This window comes from Mastigoproctus giganteus, chromosome 11 (assembly GCF_048544385.1).
Source record: "Mastigoproctus giganteus isolate SK-2022 chromosome 11, ASM4854438v1, whole genome shotgun sequence".
Classification (NCBI taxonomy): domain Eukaryota; kingdom Metazoa; phylum Arthropoda; class Arachnida; order Uropygi; family Thelyphonidae; genus Mastigoproctus; species Mastigoproctus giganteus.
In genome coordinates this window covers 51,691,018-51,711,267 of record NC_143585.1, presented here as the reverse complement: position 1 = coordinate 51,711,267, position 20,250 = coordinate 51,691,018, and the positions used below count along the sequence as shown (strand labels likewise).

General features: G+C 38.8%; 1 protein-coding gene across 5 annotated transcripts in view; it reads right to left on the bottom strand.

Annotated features, from left to right (window-relative positions):
• Positions 1-20,250, bottom strand: part of LOC150078006 (teneurin-m-like) — a 432,793-nt gene that overhangs the window by 127,555 nt on the left and 284,988 nt on the right. For all 5 annotated transcript variants that reach the window (XM_090384265.1, XM_090384268.1, XM_090384267.1 and 2 more), the window contains exon 4: positions 4,048-4,476. In XM_090384265.1, the coding sequence (XP_090240391.1) occupies positions 4,048-4,476 (429 nt within the window). The remainder of the gene's footprint in view (positions 1-4,047; positions 4,477-20,250) is intronic.

The following is a 20,250-nucleotide window of genomic DNA, read 5'->3' as shown; positions in this document are numbered from 1 at the left end:
ATAACTCAGTATACTCAATTTTCTCCTTGTCAGTGTTTATCTTGCTCTTCATTTGTCGCCTTCTGTTCATCATAACAAGTGTTTCTTGACTAATTTTTTCTTCTTTGGATTTCTTTTTCCCTATAGGTTTCTTGGGCTTTATGACTTTCAGAAAGTTGTAATATTCCTCTTCGATATCTTGGTCCTGAGCAGTCTGCAACTTGTTCTTAAGTTCCAGTACATACTGCTCTTTCTCCTCTTCTGTTATCTCAAAGACCTTTGTATTATTTACTCGAGTCAGTTTTTTCCTTTCCTACATCTATATCAAGTGTACATCTTACCATTCTGTGATCACTTCCAACCTTTACCTTGTTCAGGCCGATAACATCGTTCACAATATATCTTCTGTTAGTGAGGATGAAGTCGATTTCATTAGTTGTTAATCTATTTGGACTCTTCCATGTCTACTTTCTGTTCACCCTTTTCTTGAAAAAAGTGTTCATTACTAACACCCCCCATGGTAGGATCTCCCATGGTAGGAACCATTTTTGCTCAAGCCTTTTAAAGAATAACAAAAATGAATGAAGGGTCATAAAGGGTTTCAGGTAGCTTGTTGTTGATCACTGGAATAAGGTCCCTCCCAAGGTATTTGAGGGAAAGATCTGGCAAGGTCCGAGGATCATTTGAATTGTTGCTGTTTTTTTAACGATATGCAAATTGGTAGATGCAAAATAACTTGACTTAGCTGATGTCACCACTTCTGAAAACAAAAACTTATTTGTGTTTCAATGCTTTCAGTAACAAATACTGCAATACACAGAAACTAAGTAATTTACTAAATGCATTTCTTTCTCTCTTTCTCTGCTAAGGGACCAATGTCCCTTAACATAATGCAATAAATAATTATAATCAAAGTTACACAATAAGAAAGAAACTGCTGAAGCCATCATCATACAGAAGAAAACTTGGGCGTCTTATTATATATTCCATCTAACATAATTACTTGGGCTAACAGCAGTTTGCAGTGACTAAACACGACTTCATTCACAAAACAGTTTAAGCTCGCTGGGACTGACAGTTTAACACGCACTTTGCCATACGTTCTCTTTCTACATCCCATAAAGATGAAGTCTTCTTCCTTCCCACACTGTCTCTGAACAACGTTGCCATGAAATTCTCCCTCCTATCTATGAAGATTGGCTACTTTGTATGCACAAGGAGCACGAGCAGAGAGCGCTGAATCTTCAACAAAATGACTGACGTCGTTGGCGCAGATATAACTACGATAGCGACGTGCCTTAAACCATAAGGTTTCCGGAGGAGAAGCAACTCAATTTTCAGAGCCATCAAACCAACGACATTCTGGAAGATAAGGTTAGAACACTACTAGTAGATGTCAGTTCTAATACGATCCTAACTCATTCTACCCTGCCATCTTTTTTGCTACCCCCACCCTTCTATTTGACAACGGCTGAGCAAGATCACGAGTTTGCAGAGACCCCTGGCCATAGAAGAGTCCTTATATTAAGAAGAGAGAAACACTGGGTCAGCTGATACTCCAAGTTGATAACCCATTAAGAATCGAAGCCGTATCTTAAAGGAAAATGTTCCCTTGCCTTTACGGAGACATAACTAAAGCCGGGTGAAGCATAAGAAGCGGGACTTTTATTTATGGGGCCTGTGTGCGTCTGGATGTCGCTTCTGCTGGCTTTTATTCTCTGCGACATTTCATTGTAGCAAGCAAAAAATGATGGATTCAGTGAAGCATGAGCTGATCATCATTTCCAGGACATTCTTAAATGCATATCAGTAATGGTTGTTTGCCAACCAAGCAGATTAGTTCTCGATGTGCTCTTTGATATACGAGTTTAGTCCTAGACAAATTGCAGGGGAACGAGGCGAATAATTTTTTAATCTCTCTCTCTTTCTCTTATTCTTTTTTCCAATGTTTTTATCTCTTTCTTCTTTACTTCCAATTTTTCTAATCTCTCTTTCTTTCTCTGTTTCTTTCGGTCTCCCTTCCCTTCTGTATTTAATTCCATATGTCAATATTTTTCTTTCTATCTTTGTGTCCTTTAGAGGAAAATGGAGAGGAGAAGTGGATCACCTAATCTATGAGGGTGATTCAAATTGTACTTTATATTTTTCAAAAAAATCTCCACCACGATTTAGGCACTTTTCCCATCTTCACCCATGCTTTTTTATACCCTTCTCATAAAAGTCTTTGCTATGTTGTTGACATCCTTCACTTCATCGTCTGGATGTTATCGACCTTTTGAAGAACATTTCTTAGTCTTCCAACAACAAAAAAATCACAAGGTGTCAAGTCCGGCCTGTACGGAGGATACTCAATCACTTCCCAGTGCAGTTTCTGGATGGTTGCCATAGTGTATTGAGCCGAGAGTAGGGTCACGTATTGTTGTGTAGCAAAATGACACTGTCATAGGAATGTCTGGGTTTATGGGCTGTTTTCATAATGTGGCTGAATTAGTCTGTCTCAGACGAGTGGTATACGTTATTCTTTCTTCTAGAAAACTTTGGTTTTTCGTTCCAAGGCATATTGGCTATAGAATACAGGCAGCTTACAGACAACGTACTGACACCTCACAGCCTTAGTTGTTTTAGCGCTTAACACACATACATATACAGTGCAGAAATAATTTAGAAAAATCTACAAAAGTGACCATCAGCAAGTTGTGATCTGAGGTAACTGGGGAATCATTAAAATCGACCACGTACTTTGGTGGGTTTTAGTGAGGAAAATGATCAAGAGTATTGGATTTGTGGTTAAGATTATGTAATGTTCTGTTAGTTTATAAACAAGATGTGTAAGGTCGTTAGTAATCGCAAAAGCCTCAGCGTCGTGGCAGTCGTGTAACTATAAACTGAGAGCAGCTGAGAGTTGTAACCATTAAAATCATTAAGGAAAATTACCTCACTGTTAGGAAAGTTAGATTGATAAACTGAATTTCAAAAGGTAATAAAAAAGTTCTGAATGATTTGTTGAGTTGGAAGAACGATAGAGGCAACAGATGAATTTGAAGGAATTGGGCAGAGAGCTTTAAGTCAGAGGAGATTCGAAATTAGGAAGTCTCTGACAAGGAATATCATGACGGACATTGCACAGGTGCCGCCTTTGAAACAAAAGGAATCATAAAGCGAAAAATTAGGGCAAGGGAGACGAGTAGTGGTTGAAGCAACCGAAAACCGAGAAAAAGTAAGTGGAGCTTGGCAAACTGTAGGTGGACATGGACATAACTGAGGTTGAAACCACATATTCTAGCCTAAAATTTGGAACCGATTTTTTATTAAGCATTGAAAAAATTATAGAAAAATATATTGAAATGATTAATATCAACAACTATACTGATTTTTCATCAAAATATCCTCCACGAGATTTTATCACTGCCTTACACAGACGTGGCATTCTGGCGATTAATTTTATAATGTCTTTACTAACATTATTCCAAGCGATTTCAAGGTTCCCCTTAAATTTTGTGAAGATGGGCAGACTTCACTGACTTGACGATCTAGAATAGATGATTCCATAAAAGCTCCACTCTAGAATCATCTACAATCTTCTATAATACTGAAACAATCATCTATCTTTCTTTCTAGAAAGAAAAATTGAAAAAGCGTTGTAGATGATTATAGAAATCATTCTTTCTAGAATAATCTACAACGCTACTCTTCTGCAATGTTTTATACATTTCTGGATTCTCGAATATTATATTCTAGAAATTTCTTAAATATTATTTAAATTTTTTGATTTTCATGCATAAGAGAAAATATTTTAATGAAAATTGATAAGGAAGTTGGTCCTATTTTAATAAAAACTTTGAAAATTAAGAAAATGATGGGTTATTCCAAATTTGTAGGCGTAAAATGATGTATTTGAAACTTTTAGGCGTGATGTATATTTTTGCGAATGAGGAACATCGCCTGACTTTCTAATCTACCGCGTACTTTCAGAGGAATGACCTAAATAAAGACAATATAAAACGTGTTCTTGATGACAATGCAATCGATAATCAATTATTTTCATGCATCAAAGCGAACAGTACTCACGTCTGCCTTGCATATCCAACATGCTGTTTCTCGACAGAGCCACTTCCGATCCGGTAAATGTAACTTCCGAATTATTACCGTCCTCTTCGTCTGACGAGTCAGACGACGAAGAGGATGAGGATGAAGATAGACCCGCAGGATGATGAGGGCGTCTTTGGCCCTGCGATGATGGACGTGATTGTCTTCCACGGTGAGCAGTCGCAGAAGCCCTCGGTACGTGGAGGGTGGAATATTGTCTCTTGTTCACTACTGCACCGACAGCTAACAGTTGACCCCAGGGACGGAATTTTGTCGGAGGTGAGTACGTCTTTGGGCCCCCTTCCGTCTGCGGAGGTCCTGGATAGGCGGTAATGTCTGGAGGTAGCGGAGGAGGGGGATCAGTGTATTCCTCTGCCCCCTGCTTCAGTTGGGTCTGATGTCCCGTTCTTCCTGAAAAAACATGACTGGATTAGATTTCTGTAGGATTATGAGCATTAAACTTATAAAAGGGAGAAATTCATTAATTAATGCGATGTCTTAGCATCTCCTATTAAAATTACATACACAAAGAAATTGTTAGTAATTCAAAATGTATTGAAAACATCTTTTTTTATTCCAAAAACAGCTACTAGAATAAGTTATTACACAGTGTGATCTATTTCATATTAAAGAAAAATGGTACTCGATGAGAAAGTTTTTTTTTTTTTTTTTTTGTAAACTGATAACAAAATAGTGAACAGAGAACATTTCGTTTTTGCGAATCCGCCATATTGCCTATTCACTCCTCCAATCACTACGTGGTAATAAACAGAATCCATTGCTTCAGCTACAATATACAGTATATGGATAGATCGATAAAACGAAATAATTTCCAGATTTGACTGATTGGTCTGATTTTAATTAAATTTGCAGAGACTCGACAAGGCGATCTAAAAGAACCAAATAAAGAATTTCATGATTCCAAATAAAGAAACACTTCCTTGTCCATTTCACAAATATACGTGGTCTCAATTCTAATCTAACGATGTCCATTTCCACTTGCAGTCTGCCAAACCCCATGTACTTTTTCTGACAGAATCTCAGTTATCAGTTGATTCAACTACTGCTCATCTCAGTTGCCCAAATTATTCCCTGTATGATTGCTTTTGCCTCAAAGGTGGTACTTGTGCATATGTCCGTTCCAATATTCCCTGTCAGAGACTTGGTAATTTGAAATCTCATCTTTTCGATCTTCTCTGGCTTAAAATCTCTCTACCTCATTATGTCAAATTCATCTGTTGTCTCTACCGTTCTCCCAACTCCACTAATCACTTGGAGCTCTTTGACTTCCTCTCTTTGCAACTTGACTTCTTCCAGTCCAACTTTCCTAACAGTGAGGTAATTTTCCTTGGTGATTTTAATGTTCACAACTCCAGCTGGCTTTCGTTTTCTAGTCACACCGACCCAGCTGGTCGAGATGCTGAGGCTTTTGCAACTACTAATGACCTTGCACAGATTGTTCATTTACCTACAAGAATACCGGACAATCCTAACTATACAGCCAACACGCTTGATATTTTTCTCCCAAACAATCCTTACTACACGGTCGAAGTGAGAGTTCCTTTACGCACCTCAGATCACAACTTGGTGATTGTCTTTTCTCCAATGGAGCCTTTATCTCATGGCTATTCCCAACCTCGTATTGTTTGGCATTACAAGAATGCAAAATGGGATGACCTGAGAGATTTATTTTTTTCTTTTCCTTGGTCGGATTACTGTTTCAAAAGTTCTGATGTCAACGTTTGCTCAGATCGTGTCAGTGAAATTATTCTTGTAGGAATGGAATCCTTTATTCCACACTCCACTTTTAAATCTCGACCTTGGTTTTACAATAAATGTGCTAAGGCTGTTCGAGAGAAGAATGTTGCATATCGTAATTGGTTTTTTTCCAATTCTTCAGTTTCATTTTCTGCCTACACCAAAGCTCGCAACAATTGTAATTATTGTAATTTAAACTGATTAATAACCGATTAATAAAGCAGTTATTAATCAGTCCAAACTAGAGTTTGAACAGGCTAAGAGTAGAAAACTTGCTTCTTACCCTAATGGTAGCCGAGCATTCTGGTCTCTTGCCAAAGCCATTGGCTGCAACTTTTGCCTATCTCTACTCCCACTTCTGTGAAAGCCAGATGGTTCTGTTGTCACTTTGGCCAAGGATAAAGCTGACTTTCTAGGATCCCATTTTTCTTCCAACTTATGAATTAATGATCTTAGTAAAACACCTTCCACCATTCCCAACACACTCCACTCATTGCCTCCTGTGGTCTTCCGTCAAAAGGATGTCAGAAGGATTTTGACGAATCTTGATGCTAAGAAAGCTTCAGGTTCTGATGGTATTTCTCCACTTGTTCTCAAAATCTGTGCTCCTGAACTTCCACCTGTTCTTTGCCGCCTTTTTTCACTTTCTTATTCCAAAGGTGTTTTTCCTTCTGCATGGAAATTTTCTCATATTCAGCCTAAAAAGGGTGACAGATCCCTGCCATCCAATTATCGTCCCATTGCAATTACTTCTACTCTCTCTAAAGTAATGGACAAATCAATTAACCGCCAAATCTTAAACTACCTAGAAACCTTCCGTCTGATCAACGATCGCCAGTATGGATTCCGTCAATGTCGATCTACTGATGATATTCTGGCTTATGTTACTCATTTATGGAGAAATTCAATGGAAAAGTTTGACGAAACAAGCAGTTGCTCTTGACATCTCAAAAGCTGTCGATCGTGTTCGGCGTAAAGGTCTTCTGAACAAGCTTCCATCTTGTGGTTTGCCAACTGTTTTTTGTAATTGGTTATCCAGTTCTCTCTCTGATCGCTCACTGAGGGTGGTAGTAAATGGCTCTGTCTTCTAACTTCTCCACTAATACTGGTGTCCCCCAATATTCAGTTCTTTTCCCCCCTCTTTTCCTCTTGTATATTAATGACCTTCTTCCATTGACTGGAAATCCTATCCATACTTTTGCTGATGATAGTACATTGCATTCCACTTTCTATTTTGAGAAATCTTGCCCTTCTCAATCAGCTTAAACTTCTCGAATATCTTATACTAATTCCTTAAATGCCGAACTTCAGGTAATTCTCCAGTGGGGCAAAGACAACTTAGTTGATTTCAACCCTTCTAAAACTCAATCTTGTCTTATATGTCGCAAAAAGGATTCTTCTGGTCCGATGCTTATCTTTGGTGACACTCCGATTTCTAGGCAAAATGATATATCTCTTTTGGGGATTACCCTGACTTCTAATCTCTCTTGGCACAAGTACATTACAAATATTGCTTCCTCTGCATCTAAAAAACTTTGTTTTCTCTTTCGCTCTCGGCGTTACTTTTCTTCCAAACAGCTGTTCACTCTGTTCAAATCACAAATCCGCTCTGCCATGGAATATTGTTCCCACATCTGGGGTGGTGCCCCCAAAACCTCTCTCAGGCTTCTAGATTCCATTCAGAAGGGGGTAATTAGGTTAATTAATGACTCCTCTCTAACAGAGTCTCTCCACTCGCTGTCTCATAGATGCACTGTTTCTTCTGCATGTCTTTTTTTACAGATACTTCCATGGGCACTGTTCTTCTGAATTGGCTTCTATAATTCCCGCTGTCTCTTTTAAAACAGTCTGAACAGGTGCCTCCACCAGCCAACATCCATTTACTGTCCAACTTCAAACTCACAGAACCAACTTTTCATCTTCTTCATTTAACTGCCGTTTTGTGGAACAGCCTTCCTTCATATATCTTTCCTGGAAATTACAATGTACAGAAGTTTATATATCCGAAAGCGCCTAAAAACTGATTTTGCACATTTATTTATTCTTAAATCTAGCGAACATTTTTCATATATAATAATTGTTAACAAATCCTGGTATAAGGCTTTTATTAGTCTTTGGTTTTATTATAAAACATTTCTTTATACACTGTCCTACCATTAATATCCGGGCACTCCTCCATGGATGGGGAAACAGGTCCTATGCATGCAACACTTCACAGAACCTGCTATAAATATGCACACTGGGCTTCGAACAGACAGTTGCAAAAGTAGGCATGCAAGATGACACTTTCAACAGAATTACCTGAACAATTAAACAGAATTGATCACCTCAACAAATGCTAAACGCTGATTAACATGGTGTAAGGAGCGCAAATCCTGGACTGTAGAGCAGTGGAAAACAGTCCCATGGACAGACGAGTCGAAGTTCGTATTCTACCAGTCTGATGATCGTTCGTCGGTGTGGCGAATGTCAGGGGAACAGTTCCTTCCTGATTGTATCCTTCCCAACAATGAAGTTTGGTGGAGGCAATGTCATGGTATGGGGCTCCTTTCATGGTTTGGCTTGGGCCCATTAGTCGTTATCGACAAAACCATGAGTGCTACACAATACCAGGACAGCCTGAACAATTTTGCGCTTCCAACAGTATGACAATACTTCGAGGAAGACCCATACCTGTATTAGTAAGATAACGCTCCATGCCATACTGCTCGGGTTGTAACAGAGTGGTTTAAGTGGGTGTGGAAAAGTTGGATTGGCCAGCAGCCTAGAGTACTGATCTGAACCCTGTCGAGCATCTTTGGGATGTATTGGATCGTCAGATACGTGCACGTCGAGATCACCCAAAGCACAAGGTCGTCATAAAAGCAAAAGGTTTCAGCACAAAATATTAAATGACACAATAAAACTTTTTTTTTTGTCTAAAGGCAGATGTCCGGATATTAATGGTAGGGCAGTGTATGTCTCGAAGCAGCTTCCATAGAAAGAGATTATCCATTTCAGGTATTATCTTATTATTAGTTTCTCTGCCAAAGAATGTTGCTTAAGTACGAATTCTTTGACGTCATATCAAATTTGTAATTTTTTTTTTTTTTCCAAGTGTTACACAATTAAAAACAGATTAGGAGTGTTTTTTGTTTTATATTTTAGTTTTTTTTTTCCATCAAGAATTGTTCAATAAAATTGGCTGCATGTTTTCCATCTTCCCTAAGTAGTTTCCGGAATGTCATCATTTGCATTAAGAACTAAACTAATTATGATAATTTACGTTCTTATCGTTTATAAATGTATGGATAAATTAACAAGAATGCAAGTACATTTTCCCTAGAAGATTACTTCCTTATTGAGTTCTGATAAACACCATCTAAAAATTACTGTATTATTATTATGCAAAAATAGAATAAAATAATGCGAAAAACTCCAGAGGAATGAAAAATCAAAGGAACTCTTGCGCGTCTTTAATGAAAATCGCTTATACTGCACAATACAATGCTATTTTGTAATTATAATCACTAAATTGTATTCTTTAATTTAATTATAATAATTATGAAAAATTTATTTATGAAAGAAAGTCTTGGTTAGTAACTAAAAATTCGGTAATTTTTGGTAATTCCGCAGAACTCATCCACGAAAACCCCTTTATCTTATGGCATTGGCGCTGTATCTGTGAAATCCCTCTATAAAATAATAAACCTGCTTTATCTGTTGAAGATAAAAATATCTAATTTTCTGTACCTTCCGAATAGTTCTTGAAATTATTTGTTGTCTTCCAGAGTTATTTGAAAACACCTCTCAATACCATCCAGTGCTGACATTTTCGTTGGTTAAATTCAAAGTCTGTTAAATCGACGGTTTATTGAATATATTCATAGCACTGGATGGAAAATATCTACCTATCCCATCCAGATTGGTGAGAGATGACTAGAGTTTAGACTATGTTTCTACTGGTAGTCTTGAGTCCTTTTGGGTAAGTCAGGATAGTCTTGATGTAAGCAGCTTTGACCTTGGCAGTTAATTGTTAACTTAAGGTTCTCCAATATTACAATATGTTTCCAATGTGTCGTGTTGTGTTTAGGTTGCAATAAAGAATAGTTCTTGAGAAGGCGAGGGGTTTAGGTGACATCCTGTTCAAGTCATCTTAGAAACTATTATTGACATCGGACAAAATATCAGTAACCTGCACAATTTTTCAATTAATAACGTAACCCCTCCCATGGTAAGAATCACATCATGAATTCTCATTGGTAGGGAATCAACTGGGCCCAGTATATAAGTTATATCAATATTTCAAGATTATATCGGCTGTTCTGAAAGCAATTGAGCCTATAATTCAGTTAGGATTCGAGGATACTGCTGTGTTTTCGCTTTCCGTTCAAGATAATCCCATACGTTCTCTAAAAGATTTAGCCAGCCAATTTAAATACTTTACCATTCTCTCGTGTCAGTTTAAAACCGAAGAAGACCTATGAGCTGGACAGTTGTCATCCTGGAATATGGGAGTGTCGAAATCATGAGGGTTCCCCAAACGTTCAATAAAAGGCACAACCTGATTGTCCAGCATATTTGTGTAGTCAACCTGATTCACGCAGATATTTCAAGTTGACAAATCGGCTCATAATAGTTGAAATATCCCAAAGTGTCACTGATCCATCACCAGCTTGAACCGTTAAAGCTTAGCACACAATGGAAATGCCTTGTTACTTCTGTGAACTCGGCGCCTGGATCATTAGAGTATATCAAAATTTGGATTAGTCAGACTACATCATAGCTTTCCAATCATCAACAATCCAGTTTTTTTGATTTTATGGCAAGTATAAAGGACATCCTGTGATATCCTTTAGACTCGCCAAATGCTTTCATGTCTTTTTGTCACTCAGTAAAAGTCTTGAGTCATCCCATATTAGCGGGGCTTTCTATGCACAACTGTTAACATTGATCTCTACTCCAGATAGCCATGTTATGCAATTCTCTTGTTATTCTCCACACGTTGCGAAAAAGATCCAAAATTCCTCGCGTCATACGGGATTCGAACTCGGGTCTTTTCCACCAGGTGTGGGAGGACCGTGATTATACCAAATGTGCTACCCACGAGGGCAACTGTAAGCAAACAACCGCAGAAGAAACGACGTGTTCATTCTGTTATGTCATAAATACCACAAGTGACTAATTTTTCGCCAGTGTCTGTACTCCAACAAACATCATTCTTTCCTAGGAATGAAGTACAGAGCTTTGTATTGGAAACAGAGATTAGCATAAGACCAAACATTAGATGTTTACGGGGGTATAGAAGTAGGATTTTATAATGTAGTTCTTAATTCTTGTTTCAAAGCAGCAAAGCAGGGAGGCTCTTGCCAGAGCAAAGTGTGGCGTGAAGGTCAGATTCTCATACCCCATGAAACCTGAATCTAGTTGATTTGTTACTTTCGTCACCTGTGTTTCATTCAAGTATATTGGAATGTTCTTGATCTTTCTCTTTGTTATGGCGAGTTGGGCTGATTTAGTGGGACTCAAGAATAAGTGAGAGATCTCAGATAGGAATGGAATTGAAGAATGCAAGTATTTGCGCACTTACTTATCTCTGGTTAGAGTTTTTATTACATTGCCTTTTAATGCAAAGGGCCCTTTGAAAATCCATTTCTTTTAGGTCTTATTAGGATGGCTGATATTGAGGTGGCATCGTACGCTGCTTTAATATTCAAAAGCACTATATCATTTGAGCTTTTTCACTGGGTGTTCTGAATTGGAAAAGGGTGTTCTGAATTGTAAACTTGTTATTGTTTCTAACAAGTTTGTTGTTTTGGTCTTCCTCTGAGAACTGTATGTAGGCGTAGTGGTCTGTATGGGAAACAGAGATTAGTTAAAGTTAGTAGTAGATATGAAGTAGATATTCTCAGTTTTGTTATATTCATCAGCTTGATGTAATGGACTATGTTTTACGTACAATGGGATTTCTATACATATAGGATAACGATCTGATCGGAATTTGTCAATGCCATCAGTCATCTATAAATTGTATTAGTTCCTAGCATTCATTGTATCATCTAACAACTTTTTTCACTCAAGATGTTTAGATTCAGACATGTTGAGATCCTCCGTCAGTATGGTTGGCAAGTGGGGATCAAATGATGTTATCCACTATTGAAGATCGAACCTGGAGTGTCTATTGTGGTCTGGAGGCGGGTATATGAGGCCAGTTGTCTGAGGGGGGGGGGGGCTTTATCCGAGATATAAATAATCTGGCCCTTGTTTTCATTGATAAGTTGCAGATCGTTCTTAGCTTGCCAGTTGGTAATTAGAGTTCTTTGGATGCGGTTGAACTTTTTCCTATTTTTCATTAAACCTACTATAAATCAAAAATAAAAATATAAACAAAGCGAAAATATGATGATAATGAGTTTATGACAGGTGTTGAGTTCCACATGAAGTTTCTGAGATTTGGATTTAAGTCAAATTAAATCACTTATCTCTCATTAAGCCAATTGAAGATGTTATATTATCAACCGAAAGATAACTTGCTCTGTTTTTTTTTTTCAATTATACTTTGTCTTAATATCTAATTCATTCGAAAATTTGGAATTTTAACTCATCCCATTAATGCAGCACATGTTCCCGGTGCAAATAGAACTTAACTCCATTTCAAATTTTCTATTATGGCAACTTAAAAAAAAAACAGGTGAGCCAACAATTTCTCATAACTATATCTTAATGTAACTTCGACACAGTCGGCGCTATGGCACAAATGTGTTCCCCTAACTTTAGCTCTTGGCTGCGCTGTAAAACTAAGAACTCAGCTGCGTCATTTGCATTAATATCAGGGACAATAACACCTTGTCAAATAATCACAGATTCAAATGTCAAGCACTTGACGTCTTGACTTGCAGTTTTAGTTCCTCAAGCAACAAAAAATGAGGCATTAGCCAGCAGACAGCCCTTAAATCCTCCCTCCCTCCATCTGTTTCAGTCCCTTATTAATTCCTAGGTAGGAACAGTTGTCAGATCTGTAGCTATTTTTGCGTTTATGTTAAGGGCTCCTTTTCAAGTGTCTACGTGTTTTTACTAAACCTGATACCAAAATAAACAAGCAACAAAAATGAAAGATTACAGTTAACTGATCCACATTTACTGATGGAAGATCCCAGTAATCGAATGAGATGGAGATTTATGCTGAGCGACAGCATTTCTTTCGAGAGAGAGAGAGAGAGAGAGAGAGAGCAAAGAAGTTGGTATACGTTGGCGTTTTTAGTGCATAAAGATGAAGAATTTATTTGAAATATTAAACGTATAAAAAAAAAAAAAAAAAACAACCCGAAAATAGAGTTGGTAATTGGCACGTGCATACGTCGCCTCTCTCTCTCTCTCTCTTCTGCCCTTTCCCTTACACCCAGCTGTCACATCGGAGCAGCTTCACAGATGACATTGCCGAGTACCGTCACACTCCAATCAATATCTGTCAACATTGTCCGCTAACTCCTCCAGGAGCATCAGAAGAAGGAGGTTTGGTGGGTGGGTGGGTGGATGACGCAACTCTCCGTATGTTCCACAAGGACCCGACTAACAAGGCCTTGTGAGAGCATGTCTTGCGCGTGGCCGTGTCATGTGCTGACAACATTTTTCGGCCCGAATACGTAAAAGGACGGGAGGCTAAATGGAGGAATAGGCGAGAGAGAAAAAGGTTTAACATTTTGCGTCAGCTGTTTCGATGCAAGGCAGCATCCCTAGTGACGCGAATTTCATCACTTGGGAACCGGAAACATGCTTGTTAGCGATTAACCTTCGAACCTACACGTGTCTGTTAACTGGCATCTTTCGGTAGAAAAATCGATATATGATGGAAACTAATTGGCAGGGAAGGAAAAATAAAACGGAAAATACGAATAATCGAAGTTCGGATAAACGAAAAAATTCTGCCATTCTTTGTCAACAAAATAATGAATTAAAAATCATTAATTAACTAATTAGTGGAATGGAATTAAAAATCAAATTGGGGTAAATGAACTCCTGGAAGCCATGTCACCCGGAAATAACTTTCTAATTAAGACAGAAATAAATTAAAATAATATCAAATATATCCGTGTGAAAGGGCTAAGCCTATTTGAATGAAACAAGCTTTTGGAGACAGGAAAAAGTCAGCGTTATGCTTTTGAAGTTACGTGGAGTCAAATACTTTCTAATTAGGAATTATATCGGCGGGGAAGATTCTATTGAAATTTAATACCGCTGAGAAATTAATCCAACCAAATATTACCCTATTATTCTTAAGAAATTAAAATGTAACAGATTAATGAATGACTTATGAAAAATGTTTAAAAATTTCTATAAGGATTCAAAACCGCAATTAAAGCAACATCTCTCAAAGCCATTTTCATTTTGACTAGACATCTTCAGCATATTTAGTGCAAGTGACATTTCCCACAACGAGATGAAGTTGTAATAAATCCCATCACGCTATCATACTTCATTAATTTTCTATTACAATTAAATGGTATCCTTTCCTCTTTATAAAATCCTGCGATCATCATTACACAGCGGGCAATCTAATCTTATACTCCCAAAGTGTTCGCCCTCTCCGATATACTAGTAATGCAAGTCCAACCCGCTTTGTATAAAGTAGTTGAGATGTAAAAGAGTCAAGGGGACAACTACAGGCATCGGCCAAGTTCTACCTTGCAATTCTGGACAGTCCTATAATATCATGACTGTTTTATGGGAATGGATTTTTTTTCTCCCCGATGCTTTAGTTTTTCATCCAACAAAACAAGCAAATTGACCACAGAACATACGCAATTTACAGACGTAATATATATGCAGAGCAATATCGTCCAAGTCGCTGATGCTCCTGAAAACTTATACACAAAAATTCTGCAAATGCTTGAATCCCGAGCAGAAGCATTTCCACGATTGAAGCTTCCAATAAAATTGCTAATTTTTGGAGTTCCAGTAACTGTGGATGAAAGCTCAATTACTACTATGCTGAAACGAAAATACAAGCCATGGATTGCCGATATTTATCTTAAAAAAGGTAAATTGCTCTTTAATAGATTCTTTGCCTTCTTGTTGACAAGATTCGAGCCCGAATCTTCTCAATGACGCGAGGGATTTTTATGGGCCTTTTCCACAACATGACTGAGTTAATCAGTCTCGAGCGACGGTAGCATGATTTTATCTGCCGGGTTAAATTCGGGTTTTTCGTCCAGAAAACAGCAAGTCCACCACAGAACACACCCAGTTTATAGATATAATATATACAGCATAATATGACCTAAGTTGCTAATGCATCTAAGTTGCTAATGCATCTACAAACCTTTAACAACAACTGGATCCTTTTAAGGGGAAATTGAAAGAAAAATCAGTCGACGGCTTGCAAGGCTTATTATGAAAAAAATTAAAGAAAAAAAATTGTAACGATCCAAAAGTGCCCTACTCAATGGATTTCGCTCCCTCAAACTATTATCTTTTCCCACAACAGAAAGAAAAAAAAAATGTCTTCCAGAGACTAAATTATGTCCTCTAAACAGCATAGTGTTTCGCCACTTGTCACTCGTTTGGAGAATTCTGGGTTCGTCGATTCCCGTTCAATGATGAGAGGAATTTTTAAAATCCTGTTCATGGGCCATAGTTACCGATCGCATTCGGAGCGTGATTTATTCAAGAGTTTTCATTCGGGAACAGGAAGGAAGACGTACTCCTAACATACAAATCGGTGCGTGCACACACACTTCTGCAGTAGTAATACACAATGGCGAAATATAGTCTAAGTCACGAATGTGCTAAAATACAACAACCAAGTTTTCATTCTGATAGTGATGCTATTGCAGAAATAGAGAGAATTATTGGAGGACAAGATTTTGAACCCTTTTTTTGATTGGCTTAAAAAGTGGTGCAAAGATAACAAGTGCGTTATTATTACTCTTATATTATTTCTACCTGATTGGGGGTTCCACCTTGTGACGGGTATTGCTACCAAGTACACAGGGTGGTTGTTGTTATGTCTGGTGTTACTGTTGGCCAGGGAACTCTCTGACTATCCTACAGGTGTTCAGGATTCGACTTTCTGGAGTTCCTTGTAGGTGTTCGCTGGGACACCTATTGCTGCTAGGCTTGGCGCCATACCTATGGTTGACACGATGATCGGGATGGTCGTTACTTGTTGCATATGTCACGTCTCTTTGATCTCCTGTCTTATGTTCGTGTACGTCCTAATTTTTTCCTCATGGGTTTTCTGGATATTGCTAGTGTTGAGCACCGCTATGACAATCAGGTAGATAGCCTTTTCCTTCCTATCGACAAGGGTCATGTCTGGTCTGTTGTGAGGGATTGTCCTATCCGTTATTATGGCGCGGTTCCAGTACAGCTTGTGGGTTGGGGTCTCTACTGCCTGGGGTTCGAACTTTTAGTACGGTACACTTTCTTTGATCAACTAGTATTTCCTTGCTAGCTGCTGATGTATTATCCTGGTTATGTTTACGAGTATACTCACTCTGGGTGCTACGATCCAACACATCACCTTGCATCCTGCGGTGATGTGTTGGATCGTTTCTGAGGCCAGGTGGCATCGTCGACATGTGTCATCAGACACTCCGGGCTCCTTTGCGATGTATTTTCTATAGTTTCTGGTGTTGATTACCTGGTCTTGGATGGCGAGCATGAATTCTTCAATCTCGGGGAAGAGCGTCCCGCTCGTGAGCCATGTATTGGAAGCAATTTTATCTATGTGACCTTGAAGATCATTGTAGTGTCTGCCATGGAGTGTCTTCTCTGCCCATCTTTCTAGTTTCGTTTGTGCCTCCTGCTTGGGAGGGGACTCCTCGCTTAGGTTGAGTGGGCTATACCGCTGGTCTATCTTCCTTATGGCCTGGTGGAGTGCCGCTGTGTGTTTCTGGAAGTAATCCTTCAGGTTAGCAATCGCCGTTTTCTGTTGCTCGATAAGTTCTAGCAATTGTCAGTCTCACCACGGATGACTTCGGGTGGTGTTGGCGGTTTTTGGTCATAACTGTCCTTGTCTTTCTCATGATACCCTTCAGCTCAGTGTTAGTCCAATGTATGACCCCGAAGGAGTATGTTAGCACTGGGACGGCATAGGTGTTTATGTTGTTCTGTTTATGGTGTTCTGGTGAACTGTGTTCCCTCCGTTAACTTTGCTTTCAGCAGGCTTCTGAGTCTCTAACGGTATTTTTCGGTCAGGCAGACCTTGCTGTAACTGTTGAGCTTGCATCATCCCATATTTGTAGGCCTCTCTCTCTTTCATGGCTTCGATCTCTTTACCAGTTTGCAGCTGGTAGTTTCGGTTGACTAATTTTCCCTGGTGCAATCTGTGGGTCTTGCATTTGTCTAGACCAAATTCCATCCTAATATCATTGCTGAATTCTTCGGTGATCCGGAGTAGTTGCTGGAATTGCTTCTCGGTTCCCGAGTAGAGCTTGATATCATCCATGTATATTAGGTGGGTGAGGGTGTACAGGTTCTTCCTTCCTTCTTTGAGGTTATATCGTACTTGCTGCTGTTGACCATGGTGGATAGCGGGTTAAGTGATAGACAGAACCACTGCGGGCTCAGGGCATCTCCATGAAAGATTCCTCTCCTGATGGTTGGTTTTTTTTTTTTTTAGGAGCATTAGCAACTAAGGCCATATTGCTCCGGGAAATGCGATGGTCATTCCCTGACCTTTCCGCATCCTCCGTATTTGGTGGTGACAGGCTCGAACCCTCTCCTGATGGGGATTGGCCTCGTTGTGATGTTCTCGACCGTAATGATGGTACTCCATTTCGCCATCGTTTCTCCTAGGAAGTTTGTTGCCATCTGATTGACTTTGTAGATGTCCAGCGCCTCTATTAGCCAGCTATGAGGCACGGAGTCGAAGACCTTGCGGTAATCGATGTAAGCTGTGTACATGTTGCGGAGCTTCTTGTAGGCTTGCTCCATAACCGCGGCATCTATGGTTAATTGCTCCTTGCATCCTTTGTTCAGCCGCTTGCATTCTTTCTGCTCTTCGGCCATTATATTCTGGCTCTCCAAGTGGTCTGATATGTTCTTGGTTATGCACCTGGTCAGGATCTTGTACATTGTTGGGAGGCAGGTGATTGGCCTATATTTCGCCGGGTTTCTTGTATCTTCGTCTTTAGGCTTCAGATATGTAATTCCTTGAGTGAGAAACTTCGGGATTGACTCTGGGTGCCTTATCATTCGGGTGAACTGCTCTGCCAGCTGCTTGTGTGTGTACAAGTGAGCTTCTTTTACTAGTAGTTGTGGACGATATCTATTCCTGGAATTCGCCAGTTGTGAGAGTTCTTGATCGTCTTTTACTACTTCTTCCCGGCTCTTGCATCTCTTGTACATTCTTGGTTTTCTTGCATTCTAGTTCTATCCAGGGGCTCGGCTGTTATGTCTTACTTTCCTGCTCCACATGTTGCCTCAGAACTCCTCAATTGTCTTCTGCTCGGGTGATCGTTCCCTTCTTCTCCGAGACTCCTGTAGAAGCCTCTTTGATCCTCATCGAAAATTAGATTGTTTATTTTCCTCTGGGAGCTCTCTTTGTATCGGCGTAGTCTCTTGCTGAGTGTGAGAAGCTTCTGCTTCAGTGTGTCCAAGTACTCTCCTATTCTCTGATTTTTTTTGTCTCATGTTTGCTGTGGGCGCTGTCTCTCATGAGGATGCTCTTCACTTTTACAATCAGTTTCTTACTCCTGTTGCTCCGTTGCTACTGGGTTAATTGGCCTATCTTGACTCTTAATTCTTCTATCTTCTGCTGAAGTCTTATTATTATTATTATTATTGATGAAAAAATAAAATGGTATTATTATCTTTCTATACAGTGAAATAATTTTCCTCCTAGTGATATTTATTCAGCCAATGGGAGAAGAGAGATGCTGTTTACGTGGTAATACGTAACAGAAGCTTGTTCTCCTATGGTAAAAGAAACTTCTGTTTAAGCATGGTCACGCACTATGTTTATCAAACACGACCACGGTGTACCATTCTTGATTTCCACATGTAACGCATTTATTTAAATAAACTAAATGCAACGAGGCATAATGTTTTAAGGGTTTAAGATTCTATATCTATATAATATCGGTGTAGATACAGCATAGACAACTCTTAAAGAAAAACTATGATCAATCGTAGTATGAAAGGCACCCCCAGATGAAAAGCCAACTAGTTTTGAAACGGTGCCCTCTGGGTGGTGGTACCCACCGGGAATAAGTGACAATAGTCTTCTCTATTAGTGAAGCGTTACTTATTCGAGGAGTGCAATACATGGTAACTCGTTGTGAACGATGAGCACAATATGAGATACAGATGAAATTATGCCTTTCACACTACGATCGTAGTTTTTTTTTTTAAAGAGTTGTCTATGGTGTATCTATACCGATATTATATAGATATAGTAACGCATTTATGTATTCATAACTGAAGAAGAGACACACACAGAGTCGAAAGCTTCTGTACGTATTTTATTATATTTTATCAAAAGAAGCGAGCTCAGCGAGAAAAGCCCCGTAGTTATTATTATCCTTTTTTGTAGAGTATTTCAAATAAATGTACAGTTTTATTACCGATTTCATTTCTGCACAAAGCAGATTAAAATTACCAATATGCCCTTAAACCAAGGCAAAACGTTTCAGACGTTATCTCTGTACGACATCCTACACGAAAATGCAAATACCAATCGGTCTCGTGTGTGGGAAGAGTGTTTTAGTAGTAGAATATTTCCATCATTGATAATAAGTCACTCTGTTATCACAATTGGAACTCTGCTGCGTATTAGGGAAAACAGGCGAGTTTCTCATTTCAGCCTGTTTGCGCACTCTTCTCCCGTTGTGGTCTTATGCTTGATCCAGAATTTCCCCTCTCACGTTTAATGGGGCCCTAGTGCAATCTTAGAAAGAACTAGTAGCAGTTAATTTCTTCTCCTGATCTGGCCACAGAGAACTATCCCTTATACTTTTAATGACAATTCCTTTCTGCCTTCTCCAATATTTCAATGATATTCCTTATCTCTCTGCATCTTTACCTCTTAATTTCTCTGCTCTGATCTTAATATTATTCTTCCCATCGACCTGACTATTCCATTTTCACAAACAAATTTCAAATTCAGTGACAAGGAATTCCTATTAGGACAATAGCACATATGTAGTATGTTTGTAATAACGCATACTTTTATACACAGAATTTATAAATTTTCTTCGCTATCTTATTTCTTAAGAATTCTTTCAAATTCATTTCCTCTAAACCACGATGGTTCAAATCTCTGAAACAGTGTGCATCTTCTCCCCTCTATTATAAATTTATCCAAGTTATTTAGACTTATTAACATAAGCTCAAGTACGAAAAATAATAAAAATCAACAGAAAAGGTCACCCAGAGCGCGCCTCTTTCACCCAAGAACACAAGATTCCCAAAGTAATTAATAATCCAAGTTTTTCCGATGACATC